At 38.2% G+C, this 14,801-nt stretch overlaps 1 protein-coding gene across 7 annotated transcripts in view; it reads right to left on the reverse strand.

The window, feature by feature from the left end:
* opa1 (OPA1 mitochondrial dynamin like GTPase) overlaps window positions 1-14,801 on the reverse strand; it is a 160,610-nt gene that overhangs the window by 99,312 nt on the left and 46,497 nt on the right. For all 7 annotated transcript variants that reach the window (XM_043702260.2, XM_043702259.2, XM_043702258.2 and 4 more), the window contains 9 exons: window positions 9,354-9,440; window positions 9,082-9,195; window positions 6,778-6,858; window positions 4,825-4,899; window positions 4,510-4,581; window positions 3,340-3,439; window positions 1,944-2,074; window positions 363-435; window positions 67-139 (listed from right to left, as the gene is read on the reverse strand). In XM_043702260.2, the coding sequence (XP_043558195.2) occupies window positions 67-139; window positions 363-435; window positions 1,944-2,074; window positions 3,340-3,439; window positions 4,510-4,581; window positions 4,825-4,899; window positions 6,778-6,858; window positions 9,082-9,195; window positions 9,354-9,440 (806 nt within the window). The remainder of the gene's footprint in view (window positions 1-66; window positions 140-362; window positions 436-1,943; window positions 2,075-3,339; window positions 3,440-4,509; window positions 4,582-4,824; window positions 4,900-6,777; window positions 6,859-9,081; window positions 9,196-9,353; window positions 9,441-14,801) is intronic.

Below are 14,801 nucleotides of genomic sequence, written 5' to 3' on the forward strand. Positions count from 1 at the left end.
TCAAAGTGAAAATTAAGCTTATGTTAGCCAAACCATCAAACATAATTATGGAATTGAACAGCTTACTTCAATAATTTTGAATTCTGAAAGAAATCTCCTTCATAGTCCTTTATGGAGTCAATACCTTCATTGGTGTTCCCTGTTTAAAATACAAAATATACAGAGGTATTTTAAGATAAATTTATACTTTAGACACTACAATTACTACAACTTTTAAATACTTACTACTTTTCCTGGACTAAAATAATTGTTTAAGCAGTCTGTTTTTCTAACAAAGATTTCTTTAATTACATAAATGTCAAAGTATTTACTTTTGGGCCTTATTAAAAAGATGCAATGGAACATTAATGTCGCTTACTCACCTCTGCCAGTAACTACTGCAAAGTAACCCAGAGCCTTCATTGGGAACAACTTGCCTTCCACAATCTGCTGAATCTGTAGTTGTGCAATTCAAACAATCCAAAGATAAAATGAACATCAAGCTAAGCCTTAAAAGAATCAGTTTGCATATATTCCATAAGAGTTAATGCATTACATTCAGCATAAATCATAGAGTTAAAGTAGAAATTAACCATTTGGGGAGTGGACAATTAGGAAAAATGCCACTAGGCTAGCACATTTTGAAATATATTTGAAATTCAGGAGTTATGTGAAATCTGTATTGTGATTTGCTTACAGAATATCATCTTATGGTGACACTCAACACTGTTCTATTTTTCTTTGTTTTATTCAATGAGCAGCAGGGTTTAGAGTCATGGTCATGTCACTCCACCTAAATAATCTGAGTGTATCTGATTTGTGAAAATCTTAGTTTTGCTTCATTACCTAAGGATTTTTTATGCTGTACTTGATCACGGTTACATTTTTAGCTAATTCATAAAATTTAGACATCAGTGGCAAGCAAAGCATTTATTGCCCATCCCTAAACGTCCTTGAAGAGGTGGCAGTCAGCTGTCACCTTGAACTGTTATAGTCCATGTATCAAAAGCACTCAGGCCTTGGTGTCAGGGAGAGATTTCCAAAATTTTAAACCAAGTGATGATTAGGCAATAGTAATATAGTTCGAAGCCAGATGACTGACTTCTTGGGGAACTTGCAACAAGTGAAAGTTTCTAGGCACAATTTTTTCTTGTGGTAGAGGTCATGAATTTGAAGAAGCCTTGTCGTGTTGCTGCAGTCCATCATGTAGATAGGACACACTGCAGCCATGATGCACCAGCTGTACATGAAGTGAATGTTTAAAATGGTGGACTTGGGTCTGATCAACTAGGTGCTGTCTCTTGCCCAGATAGTGTCCAGCATGTAAACTGTTAAAACTATATTTAACCAGGAACTGTATTAAACAAAGCACCAAACTTGTGCCTTGGTGGTAGACAGGAATTAGTCAGTAATTCAATAATTCAGTAATTAGAGGGGGAACCACTCACTCTCTTGTCACCACAGTACTTTTTTAACTGCTCTAATTTAAATTTCTGTCCAATGTTGACGTTCAGGAGATTGATGATAGAAGATTCTGCAACATCACTATCACAAAATGTCAAGTGATGGGGTTAGACCATTTTATTGGAGGTGACCATGGCTGGCACTTGTCAGCATGCATGTTTCTCGTGATTGCACAAAACAGCTTTTAAAAAAAAATCAGAAGCTATATATATTTCAGTAAACTACTTTTGTTTATGTTATTTTTACCCCAGTGTATCTCACTGATTCACGTCTGTGATGGGATGACTGTAATAATTATAGAATAACAGACTACAAAGACAAACAAACAATTAACATTTAACAATACTGAAACCAATCAATGAATGAATGAATGAACGAACTTCAGATAATGTGTTACTCAGCTACACATCCAGAACACAGAAAACATTAAATATGTTAAAATACCACAGAAGTTAGATTCAAACATATTTTAAAACTATTCAATGTTATAATGCCCTTACCCTACTGGGACTAGCCAGGTTTTTCTCTGCTAGATCCACTTTAGTCAACACAAAAATAGTTCTTCTGCCTTGTGGGTCCATTTGGCTAACCAGGTCAGTGACAATGCTGCGTTCAGCATCTACAGAACCATCTGAAAGTTGAATACAGAATCCATAGCAATTATGGCAAATACCGCAATTGTTAAAAAGTCTGAAAATGAATAGATTAATTTTTTTTCATTTTGCTTCAGAATCCATTCTAAATGAATTCAGTCCACTTCATTAAAACCTCCGAATATGTTTGTTCATTTACAATTAATATTAAACCAGTTCATGAACTGTGTTGCCCAAGATCTCATTTTTAATTATTTGTAAACAGTTATGGTTTTGCATGTACTATTTTATGTCATCCACAGGACAAGAACTATCAAATTCCAGGCAGCAACTTGTCCAAATCAGGGTTAATTGTTAAAGTCAAATTAGTTTCCAAGGCAGAAGTGAAAGGTAACTGAAAATGTGTTGCTGGAAAAGCGCAGCAGGTCAGGCAGCATCCAAGGAGCAGGAGAATCGACGTTTCGGGCATGAGCCCTTCTTCAGGAATGAGGAGAGTGTGCCAAGCAGGCTAAAATTAAAGGCAGGGAGGAGGGACATGGAAATGCGATAGGCGGAAGGAGGTTAAGGTGAGGGTGATAGGCTGGAGTGGGGGTGGGGGCGGAGAGGTCAGGAAGAAGATTGCAGGTTAGGAAGGTGATGCTGAGTTTGAGGGTTAGGACTGAGACAAGGTGGGGGGAGGGGAAATAAGGAAACTGGAGAAATCTGAGTTCATCCCTTGTGGTTGGAGGGTTCCTAGGCAGAAGATGAGGCGCTCTTAAATTGCTGACTGTAGCAATTCGTACTTGTCAACTTGTTTACATGGGTAGAACTTGTTCCAATGTGTCAAAATGTTGAGAGTTCTAATCCAACTCAAAGATGCGAGTAAAATGAGGAAATGTTGCATCAGCAATGGCACATCTTTTGGATGAAACAGTAAATCCTTCCTGTTTAGATGGATCACTGATCACTATTTGAAGAACAGCACTCAACATTACAACACAGAAAGCAAGCATTAATTTTGGCTGGTAGAAGATACTCACAGTGTTTTTCTTTATGACAGTTACACAATAAAGTATACAAAAATGCAAATTTTTACCACGTCAAACATAATCTCAAATTTCATTAGTCCATACATCTATAATTTATGTAAGTACCAAAAATAAAATGGAAAATTAGGCTTTCCTTTTATATGTTATATTACAGAAAATATGAAAAACATGCAAAATAAGTATCTTATCCATATTAGAAAACTATATGAAGTAACATTCTGTGCGACAGTTTCTCACCATCTATGTATTTTCATTAGTAAATTTTGAATCCTTACCTTGGATGCAAAGGATAATAGCATTTGGATTCTGCATGTAAGCCTTGCTTATGCTAAAAATTGTATCCTTGGTGTCAGCAGCCATTCCCGATGTCACAGTCTTTGACAGAGGGGAAGAAAGCTTTAAAGTTCAGTCCATGGAATAGAAAACATTCTTGCTATCCTCCTATTAAAAACATTCAAGCTCTACCTAACAGAGTAAAGATTTAGTTGATAACATCTAGTTTACATCTTCAAAGAACAAATTCAATTAATAGGTTTACAGTGTTCACATTACAATCAGTCATCTTTCATTGAACAACATGACTCATTTCTACAAAGGCAAGTAGAACCACTGACAACAAAACACAAGACCCAATACTCTTTCAAATTCTTTCAATCGTACATGATATCACTTTCAAATAACAGCAGCTCTTCCTATAAGAATGTACAATACAACCTCAATTACCCATCCGAATTTTGGACTGTCCGAACAAAATCTCAAGATCCCGTTAAAACGGCATTAGCCATTTTTACTGTAGTATACTGTATACTGTAGAACTTTAATTATTCGAACGAGACAGGCAGGGAATATTTTGTACAGATAATTGATCGTTCAAACAACCGATCTGATTGTAGACAAGCAGTAATTTATGAGTGGCAGTTATCCAAACATTTCTTGGTTATCCAGGATTGCACGTCATAATGCCATTTAACTGATAAGTGATCTATCGTAAACAAGCGGTAATGTATGAGTGCCGGTTATTGAACATTTCTCGGTTGTTCAGCAATGCACGCAATAATGCCATTTAGCTGATAACTGAATGCTGAGTTGCCTCATGCCATTTTTACGAGACCTTGAGATAATCTGAAATTCGAATAATTGATGTTCGGATGATCGAGGTTGTACTGCATTTGAATCACTATGGGAAGTACACATGCTATCAAATCAGCAAATTATCACATGGGAACATATTAGTGCAAAATCTTGTCAAACCTTAAGTTGCAAATACTTGTTTCTTTATTTAGCTTCCAATGTCATTACAAGTATTCATAATGATTATTTTTATAACACAGAGATTTAATTAGCTCACAATAAAGAGGTACTGTTAATCTGACGATTTTAAAACATGAAACAAGGAGATGCATCAGATTTCCTTCACAGAATAAAGAATGTTTTCTGATACTTACACTAATAACGCCAGGAAGATCAACTAGTACCATTCGTTGCAGACCGGGACCCTTCACACTTAATGAGATGGTCTATGAATTATCGAAAGGTGAATGCAAGCAATAACTTTAGTACCAAATTGACAGTTTATTATTTTAAGATATACTATACAAATCCACAGCAATTTCTGAAAACATAAGCCTGAGGTTTTAGGCTAGCTTTAATCATTGCTGTGATATTTCATTCAACATGCAGACAAAATAAATTTTATTTCAATTGTGTATTGAACAGAACACTTTTTATTAACGCAAATAATGAGAAAGAATCATTCTTACCTCAGGACTGACAGTTTGCCCTTCCTTTAAACTATTTCTCATTCTTATTTCAATTTCATTGCGCAATGCTGCTAGCTGCATAAACAGAAATGTAAGTACAACTCAACATCCAAACTAGAATTGTGGTGAGAGTCAAACCATAACTAATCACCTACATTCAGAAAATTAAGATTATGAAATGCCAGCTAGACAACTCTATAAGCAAATTATAATTCAGATGTCAGGATTTGCTTCAGAAATTCACCCATGGCTGAAACTGGCAAGACACATATCTGACACAAATATGTGATAGATTATACCCTTAAGTAGCAGTTGATCCCTGGCAGATTTCAGCAGCTGAGATTTCTATGAACAATTTTGTACTGTGCAAAAAGTGGTAGTTGAGGCAGTCGTAACAACAGCACAAACAACAATAACTTGCAATTATGTCATTTTTTTTTAAACATACAAAAATATCCACTGGCACCAGGAAGAATGAGTGAATGATACAGAAGCTAAAGAATACATGGGAGGTGGGGTTAGAAGTGAAGCAACAAAGCATTTTAAGAGAATATCACAGAATGCAGCCAAGAAAACTGGCACAGTTGATAACAGTTGGGTGAAAGGTGAAAAATGACCAAGAGGTCAGAGTAAGAGAAATCAGAATTTCAGGGAAAGCGTTGTAAGGTTGGAAGAAAGTTCCAGTGAAAATGAGATTTTAGGTCAGTGACAATAAATAAATACAATTAAATAAATTGTAAATGTTGAGGAACTTGTGGCAATCTTGTTTATTAAGGATAGGGTTGACACATTGTTATTTAAGTAGTGAAAGTTCTGTCAATCTGAACATTATGTAATGTGAATCACCAGCTGGGAGAACTTTAGGGAAATTAAGCTGGAAGGTGTCACGGTCTATGAGATGGCAATACCCACCTCTTCCTGCCACTGATAATGTTCTGAATGTAAAAGCAAAAAGGATATGAAACAGAGTGAGAAACTCAGTTCAGGGTCAAGCAACAGGTGTAGTCTGAGACATTTACAGGGATGAGGGGGGAGTGTGGAGTCAGTCCAAAAATGGAAAAAAAATTGTGCACGTGCAAATATTGGTAGTTTATATCTCACCTATATTTAAGTGTATGAAATTAAAAATGGATATTAAGACAGAGAAACTTGCAACAAAGAGGCAAGTGAATGAAGAGGGAAAAGAGACATGTGAAAACCCATTTCATGCCCAAACCTACACTGTCAAGTGATACCTAAGTGCAGCACCTTTCACCAGCTAAGAACATCTCAAAGGACCTTACATCCAATGACATATTTTTGACATGTAGCAATTTTGCAATGAAGGAAATGCAGCAGTCAATTTCCACACACTTCCCAAAAGCAATGTGATATGATCAGGTAGTATTTTTTTGATGATGCTATAGGAGGAGTAAATATTCAGCAAAACACCAGGGTTAACTCTCTGCTGTTCACCCACTAAGGTGGTGATGGGACCACAGTTTCAAACCTAATCTGAAAAAAATTCCTCTGACTGTTCAGCACTCCCTCAGTACTGCCCAAGAATGTTAATGTAGATCTTTCGTATAGAAAGTGTGTTAACACTGCAGTACAGTAACAAAAGAGTGTTGCTCTTCCTAAGGAAGATGGTGGATGGGCCAAGGAGGAATCCTTCAATAACTTCTAAAATGTAGATCCAAGGATGAGGTGAGCAGTAATTGTTAGAGCTGCACCAACAATGATTGAATAGTCAAAGGTTAAGTTTAGACACATCTGGAATGTTAATTTGTTTCACTTTTTAAATCTGCTGTCTGGCCTTTTAAGTATTTCTATGATCTACACTATTTTGCATTTTGATTGGCTTTTAAAACTTTTTTCAGTAACACCAGCTCTGAAAGTTAAGTGATTACACAACCCGTTTAGAATCTAAATTATCTTAATTAAGTAAAATAAAGAAATTCTGCAAGAACTTACATCCTCATCTTTGGTCAGGTCAAATTCTCGTGAGCTGTCTTTAAACACTGCCACATGATGAGGTCCTTCACTCAATGTTACCTGAAAAAAATCAAAATTTGCAGAAACTATGTAATGAATTGGGATCATTTATGCAGAAATAAAAATTAGAGTACACAAATGTAAAGAAATAAAAATTAGAGTACACAAATGTAAAGAAATATAACAAATGCTGCAACATTCACTTAACAATTTTTACTTTGAAGTAAGTGTCCTGAAAAATAATTAGGTTGCCATATTTGCCGGGCTATTTATTCAACTGCAGAATGCTGCATGTGACAAATAAAATCTTTTCACTCTGAAATTTGGCATCATTTAGTTATATTTATTCGGTTTATATAATTTCTGTATGTGGTTATCTCAAAATTTAAAAAAAAAACAAAGGTTCAGTAATATAAAAGGGTAAAATTATCAAGGGGCTATACAATTACTTCATTCAAGTTTCTAAAAAGGGTTCTGAATTTGAATACTTAGGACCCTGTAATAATACAAAGTACTATGCAGACATATTTATTCAAGAACAAAAAGTGGAAATTAGTTTGATCTTAAGCTTTCCAATATTCCTGAGCTCTTCCTCGTAAAAAAGTAGGCACTTCACTAGAAAGTTAATTAATGTACAAAGCAGTACTTTGAAGTGAGTTGCTTGACGGGGGAATACTGTAATTAAGACAAACAATTCACAACCAGCCTCTTAACACACTACCTTCCAAATTAATTCAATGAAGGTATGATGCCCTTCAGCAGCACAGTCATAACAGAGCAACTTCCAGGTCAGTAATGTAATTCTGACTTATATTTAACAACACTAAGTGAAAGCTGTTATTAAAGCAAATTACAGACCGAATAATTTTCTTCACTTCCTTCGTACAGAAGGTGTGGTCTGCTTGGTGGTGCATACAGAAGGAAGAAGCAAGCAGCTACAGGTCTCCCAATCACCTGTTAATTCTTCCTGAAAGATCCTCAGTGGGGAGTAATTATGAAAGGACTTCTACCAATATTCACAATTTAGCAGAGATTGTTGGATAGTGACCAGGAATGGAAGCACTGATGATCTTCCTCATTCTTAACTAACGAGCCAACTATAAAACTATTACTGCTATGTGGACTAAGATTAGCATCAGTCAACTTCCAACCATTTGATTTCTGAGATTAATCCATAGTAATTAGCTGAGTTACCTTATCAGGCAACTAAATATACCAAATTGAGTGCTCATTTCTATCTTCTCATATAATGCCCCTTTTCTTAGCACTATCTCTTGCATTTAATTACCATAAAAACACAAGTCATAAAATATGTAACACTGACCAAAAATTTGAAGCTGATTCAACTTAAATGTAGGTGAAAGTGAGACTGCAGATGCTGGAGATCAGAGTCAAGATTAGAGTGGTGCTGGAAAAGCACAGCAAGTCAGGCAGCATCCAAGGAGCAGGAAAATTGACGTTTCAGGCAAAAGCCCTTAATCTCAATTTAAATATAGTGTAACTTTAAAAAAAAATCCACATTGCAAATAACCATAGTTTATTCAACAAGACCATGTTGCACCTTTACTTCATAGCTTTGACCATTGTGTCTACTGAACTCATGCATGCATGGTCGCTTGCATTTTTGTCGTCTATGCAGTGATACCTTAAAAAAATGGTTGTGCATAATAACTAAATTTTAAAGGAACACTGAAGCCAATATCAAAGACAATTAAACTTAGTACAGGTACACAATCCTTTATCCAAAACCCTCAGCACCAGCAGGTTTTTGGAATTCGGAATTTTTCAGATTTCGGAATAAGTGTCAGTTTAACGGTGAAATTAAAAATATCTTACCGAACAGCAGACGCACCTATGTGGACTATGAGCGCTGAGACAGAATTGACACCTGCCAGTGCTGGGCCACGCCCCCATGTCACATCTGAGTGATGTGGGTCGAGTGGGTGTGGAGTTGGGTTAACTGTTTGCACACCAAACAGCCTTGTTATGGAGAAAAAAACTTCACAAAAAAACTTTGGGTTTCGGAGCTTTTTGGATAACGGATTGTGTACCTGTACATGCCATTGCACTATGCATCAGCAAATAAGGAGAAGCAACTTACTTTTTATTAAATGACTCACTTTTGGCTATTTGAGATGGTTCAAAATCAAATCTTGACATGTCAGTTGAGAACTGGATAAATTTTAAAAATGACAATGCAGTTGCAACATTGGCTCAGACCACACATTTTTATGCTTACTCCCATATTCTACAGATTTTCATTAACAAGTTTAATCTCCTGACCTTAACGGGTGCACGAGTCATCATTTCACCAGATCCTCGAGGAAATATCCTAGCTTGAGCAATCATTTCCAGAACACTGGTCTTTCCAGCACTTTGGTCTCCAACTACAACTACCTAGAAGAAAACAATCTGTGTCAAATAAAAGCAAAGCAGACATAAAAATCATCCATAAATCAACTTAAGTTTCTCATGTCAGAGGCACTGTCCTTTTAACTTTCATTTGTCTTAAGATACTCCTTAAACAATTACAGACAATGATAATTTTTGCTCACCCTTGGGAGATGGTCCTGGGTGTTATAGTTGGAATCATAGTCTGACAGAATGTCCAATACTTCGGAATACAAGTCAATCAGAGACTTCTGGAAAAGAAGAGTTCTTCAATGTAACCTGTAAAATTATCTAGTATGATGCCTTAGAAATCATTACAGAACCGATTGAGGCAGTCAGTTAAATAGCTTTTCAAGTCAATATTTCCAAAACATATCACATAACGTTTAAACAATATGTTCAAATAACCAGTAGGAAGAAAAAAGAAATGAAATTGGAGGTAGGCCACTGACATGGATAGAGAACTGGTTGGCAGACAGCAAACAAAGAGTAGGAATAAATGGGTCTTTTTCTGAATGGCAGGTAAGAAACAGTCTAAGGAAATGAGGTAGGCTATTTAAGACTCAGTAGAGGAGAAATTTCAACCAGGCCATAATAAGCCTGTGGAATTCTCTGCCAGAAAAAGTGACAGAAGCCAAAAAATTGAATATTTTCAAGAATGAGTTACAGTTCTTTGGGATAAATGGATCAATGGCTATGGGAATAGGTATTGAGTTGGATAATCAACCACAGAGTCATGGTGTCACAGAGATGTACAGCACAGAAACTGTCCCTTCAGTCCAAGTTGTCCATGCTGACCAGATATTCGAACCTAATCTAGTCCCATTTGTCAGCATTTGGTCGATACCCCTTTAAACTCTTCCTATGCATATAGCAGATACCTTTTAAATGTTGTAATCATACTAGTCTCCACCACTTCCTCTGGCAGCTCATTCCATACACACACTACCCTCTGCGTGAAAATGTTGCCCCTTAGGTCCCTTTTATATCTTTCCCCTCTCACCCTAAAACTATGCCCTCTCGTTCTGGACTCCCCCACTCCAGGGAAAATACCTTATCTATGTATCTTATCCATGCCCCTCATGATTTTATAAACCTCTATAAGGTCGTCCCTCAGCCTCTGACACTCCAGGGAAAACAGCCCTAGCCTATTCAGCCTCTCCCTATAGCTCAAATCCTCCAACCCTGAAAACATCCTTGTAAATCTTTTCCGTACCCTTCACCTTACATAACATCCTTCCAATATGAAGGAGACCAGAATTCCATGCAATATTCCAAAAGTGGCCTAACCCATGTCCTGTACAGCTGCAACATGACCTCCCAACTCCTGTACTCAATGCTCTAACCAGTAAAAGAAAGCATACCAAACGCCTTCTTCACTATCCTATCAACCTGCAACTTTACTTTCAAGGAACTATGAACTTGCACTCCAAGGTCTCTTTGTTCAGCAACACTCCCTAGGACCTTACCATTAAGTGTCTAAGTTCTGCTCTAATTTGCTTTTCCAAAATGCAGCAGCTCATTTCCATCTGCCACTCCTCAGCCCATTGGCCATCTGATCAAGATCCCGTTGTTATCTGATGTAACCTTCATCACTGTCCACTACACCACCAATTTTGGAGTCATCTGCAAACTTGCTAACTATACCTCTTATGTTCACATTCAAATCATTTATCTCAAAGACAAAAAGCAGTGGACCCAGCAGTGATCCTTGTGGCACACCACTGGTCACAGGCCTCCAGTCTGAAAAGCAACCCTCCCCACCACCCTCTGTCTTCTACTTTGAGCCAGTTCTGCATCCAAATTGTTAGTTCTCTCTGTATTTCATGAGATAAGACCATAAGACATAGGAATGGAAGTAAGGCCATTGAGTCCACTCTACCAGCCAATCATGGTTGATGGGCATTTCAACTCCATAAACCCGTACTCTCCCTTAATTTCTTGCAAGATCAAGAGTTTATCAATCTCTGCCTTGAAGACATTTAACATCCCTGCCTCTACTGCACTCTGTGACAATGAATTCCACAGTCCCATCGCTCTCTGGCTGAAGAAATGTCTCCTCATTTCATTTCTAAATTGACCCCCTTGAATTCAAAGGCTGTGCCCAGAGCTCCTTGACTCCCCGCCTAACGGAAACAAATTCCCAGCATCCACCCTTTCTAAGCCATGCATTATCTTGTAAGTTTCTATTAGATCTCCCCTCAACCTTCTAAACTCTAATGAATACAATCCTAGGATCCTCAGCCGTTCATCTTATGTTAGGCCTACCATCCCAGGCACCATTGTGTGAATTTCTGCTGGACACGCTCCAGTACCAGTATGTCCTTTGGACACAGTATTCTAAATGGGGCCTAACAAGAGTTTTATAAAGTCTCATAAGCACGTCGCTGCTTTTATATTCCAACCCTCTTGAGATAAATGACATTACATTTGCTTTCTTAATCACAGACTCAACCTTCAAGTCAACGTTTAAGAGAATCCTGGGCTAGTACTCCCAGATCCCTTTGTATTTTGGCTTTATGAATTTTTTCACCGTTTAGAAAATAGTCCATGCTTGTATTCCTTTTTACAAAGTGCAAGACCTTGCATTTGCTCGCATTGAATTTCATCAGCCATTTCATGGACCACTCTCCTAAACGTCTAAATCTTTCTGCAGTCTCCCCGCCTCCTCAGTACTACCTGCCTGTCCACCTAACTTCGTATCATCGGCGAACTTCACCAGAATGCCCCCAATCCCTTCATCCAGATTGTTAACATATGAAGTGCACAGCTATGGCCTCAACACTGAACGCTGTAGGACACCACTTGTCACCAGCTGCCAATCCAAAAAAGAATCTTTATCCCAAATCTCTGCCTTCTGTCAGACAGCCAATCCTCAATCCATGCCAGTAGCTCACCTCAAACACCATGGGCTCTCACCTTACTCAGCAGCCTCCCTGAAGGAACCTTATCAAAAGCCTTTTGGAAGTCTAGATGGATGACATCCACTGGGTTTTGCTGGTCTAACCTACATGTTACCTCTTCAAAGAATTCTAACAGGTTTGTCAGGCACGTCCTCCCCTTACTAAAGCCATGCTGACTTGTTCTAATCCGACCCTGCACTTCCAAGAATTTAGAAACCTCCATCCTTAATGATCAATTCTAGAATTTTACCTAAAACTGAGGTTAGGCTAATCATCCTATAATTTTCCATCTTTTGTCTTGATCCATTCTTGAACAAGGGGGTTACAACGGCGATTTTCCAATTATCTAGGTCTTTTCCTGACTCCAGTGATTTTTCAAAGATCACAACCAATGCCTCTACTATTTCTTCAGCCACCTCTGTCAGAACTCTAGGATGTAACCCATCAGGGCCGGGAGATTTATCAATTTTTGGACCTTTTAGCTTTTCTAGCACTTTCTCTTTTGTAATGGCTACCATACTCAACTCTGCCCCCGACTCTCCTTAATTGTTGGGATATTACTCATGTCTTCCACAGTGAAGACTGACACAAAGTATTTGTTAAGTTATTCAGCTATTTCCTTATCTCCCATCCTTCCTGCATCAATTTGGAGCAGCCTAATTTCTATTTTTGCCTCTTGTTTGTTTCTTATGTATTGAAAGAAACTTTTACTATCATTTCTGATATTTCTGGCTAGCTTACCTGCATTTTGATCCTCTCCTTCCTTATTTCTCTCTTCGTTATCCTATGTTTGTTATTGCAGTCTTCCCAATCTTCTGATTTCCCAGTGCGCTTGGCCACTTTATAAGCTCTCTCTTTTTCTGTGATACATTTGCTGACTTCCTGTGTCAGCCATGGCTGTCTAATCGTGTTCCCCCCCACACGGATAATCCTTCTTTTCTTTGGGATGAACCTCTGTACTGTGTCCACAATTATACCCAGAAACTCCTGCCATTGTTGCTCTACTGTCTTCCCCACTAGGCTCTGCTTCCAATTGATTTTCATCAGTTCCTCTCTCATGTCCCTGTAATTACCTTTATTTAACTATAACGCCATTACATCCGATTTTGCCTTCTCTCTTTCAAACTGCAGACTGAACCCTATCATATTATGATCGCTGCCTCCTAAGTGTTCCCTTACTTTAAGATCTTTTATAAAGTCTGGTTCATTACATAGCACTAAGTCCAGAATAGGCTGCTCTCTCGTGGGCTCCATCGCAAGCTGTTCCTTTTTGCCTTTGTGGTTCCTCAACTTCACCCACACAGACTCCACATCATCTGATCCTATATCATTTAATCTCATTCTTAATTAACAAGGCAACCTCACCCCCTCTGCCTACCTCCCTGTCTTTTCAATAAGTTGTAAATCCTTGAGTGTTTAACTGCCAGCACTGAATCCCCTGAAACCACGTCTCTGTGATGCCTACCACATCATAATCATTCATGACGATTTGTGCCGTTAATTCATCTACTTTGTTACGAGTACTATGAGCATTCAGGTAAAGCGCCTTAATGCTAATTTTCTTATCCTCATGATTTCCAACATCTCTCGCAATGTGTCCTAAGTTATCCTTCCTTTTAGCTTCACTCCTCGTCTGCTTTGAACTTAAACTATGCACACATGCTATCCTTGCTAACTAGTCTCCCATGTGTAACCTTGTTGAACATCTTACTGAAGTCCATGTAGAACACGTCTAATGCTCTGCCCTCATTAATCTTCTTTGTTACTTCTTCAAAACACTCAATCGAGTTCATGAGGCATGATTTCCCATGCACAAAGCTATGCTGACTTTCCCAAATCAATCCTTGCCTTTCCAAGTAGATGTAAATGCCGTCCCTCCACTAACGATGTCAGGCTCATCAGTTTATCGTTCCACGGTTTTTCCTTACCACCTTTCTTAAATAATGGCACCACGTTAGCCAACCTCCAGTCTTCCAGAACCTCACCTGTGACTATCAGTAACACAAATATTTTAGCAAGGGGCCAAGCAATCACTTCCCGAGCTTCCCATAGAGTTCTAGGGTACACTTGATCAGGTGCTGGCGATTTATCCACTTTTACAGGTTTCAAGACATCCAGAACCACTGCCTTTGTAGTATGGACATTTTTCAAAATGTCAACATCTATTTCTCCATATTCTATATCTTCCATGTCCTTCGTCACAGTAAACACTGGTGCAAAATACTTGTTTAGTATCTCCCCCATCTCCTGCAGCTCCACACAAAGCCACCTTGCTGATCTTTGAGGGATCCTATTCTCTCCCTAGTTACCCTTTTGTCCTTAATGTATTCGTAAAAATCCTTTGGATTCTCCTTAACCCTATTTGCCAAAGTTATCTCATGTCCCCTTTTTGCCATCCTGATTTCCCTCTTAAGTTTACTCCTACTGCCTTTATACTCTAAGGATTCACTCAATCTCTCATGTGTATACCTAACATATGCTTTCTTCTTTTTCTTAATCAAACCTTCAATTTCTCTAACACTCAGCATTCCTATACCTATCAGCTTTTCCTTTCACCCTAACAGGAATAAGCTGTCTCTGGACTCTCGTCATCTCATTTCTGAAGGCTTCCCATTTTCCAGCTGTCCCTTTACCCGCGAACATCTGCCCCCAGTCAGCTTTTGAAAGTTATCGCCTAATACCATCAAAATTGGCCTTCCTCCAATTTAG

This window comes from Chiloscyllium plagiosum, unplaced genomic scaffold, assembly GCF_037043375.1.
Source record: "Chiloscyllium plagiosum isolate Xiang-an unplaced genomic scaffold, Cpla_swu_hap1 HiC_scaffold_13, whole genome shotgun sequence".
Taxonomy (NCBI): domain Eukaryota; kingdom Metazoa; phylum Chordata; class Chondrichthyes; order Orectolobiformes; family Hemiscylliidae; genus Chiloscyllium; species Chiloscyllium plagiosum.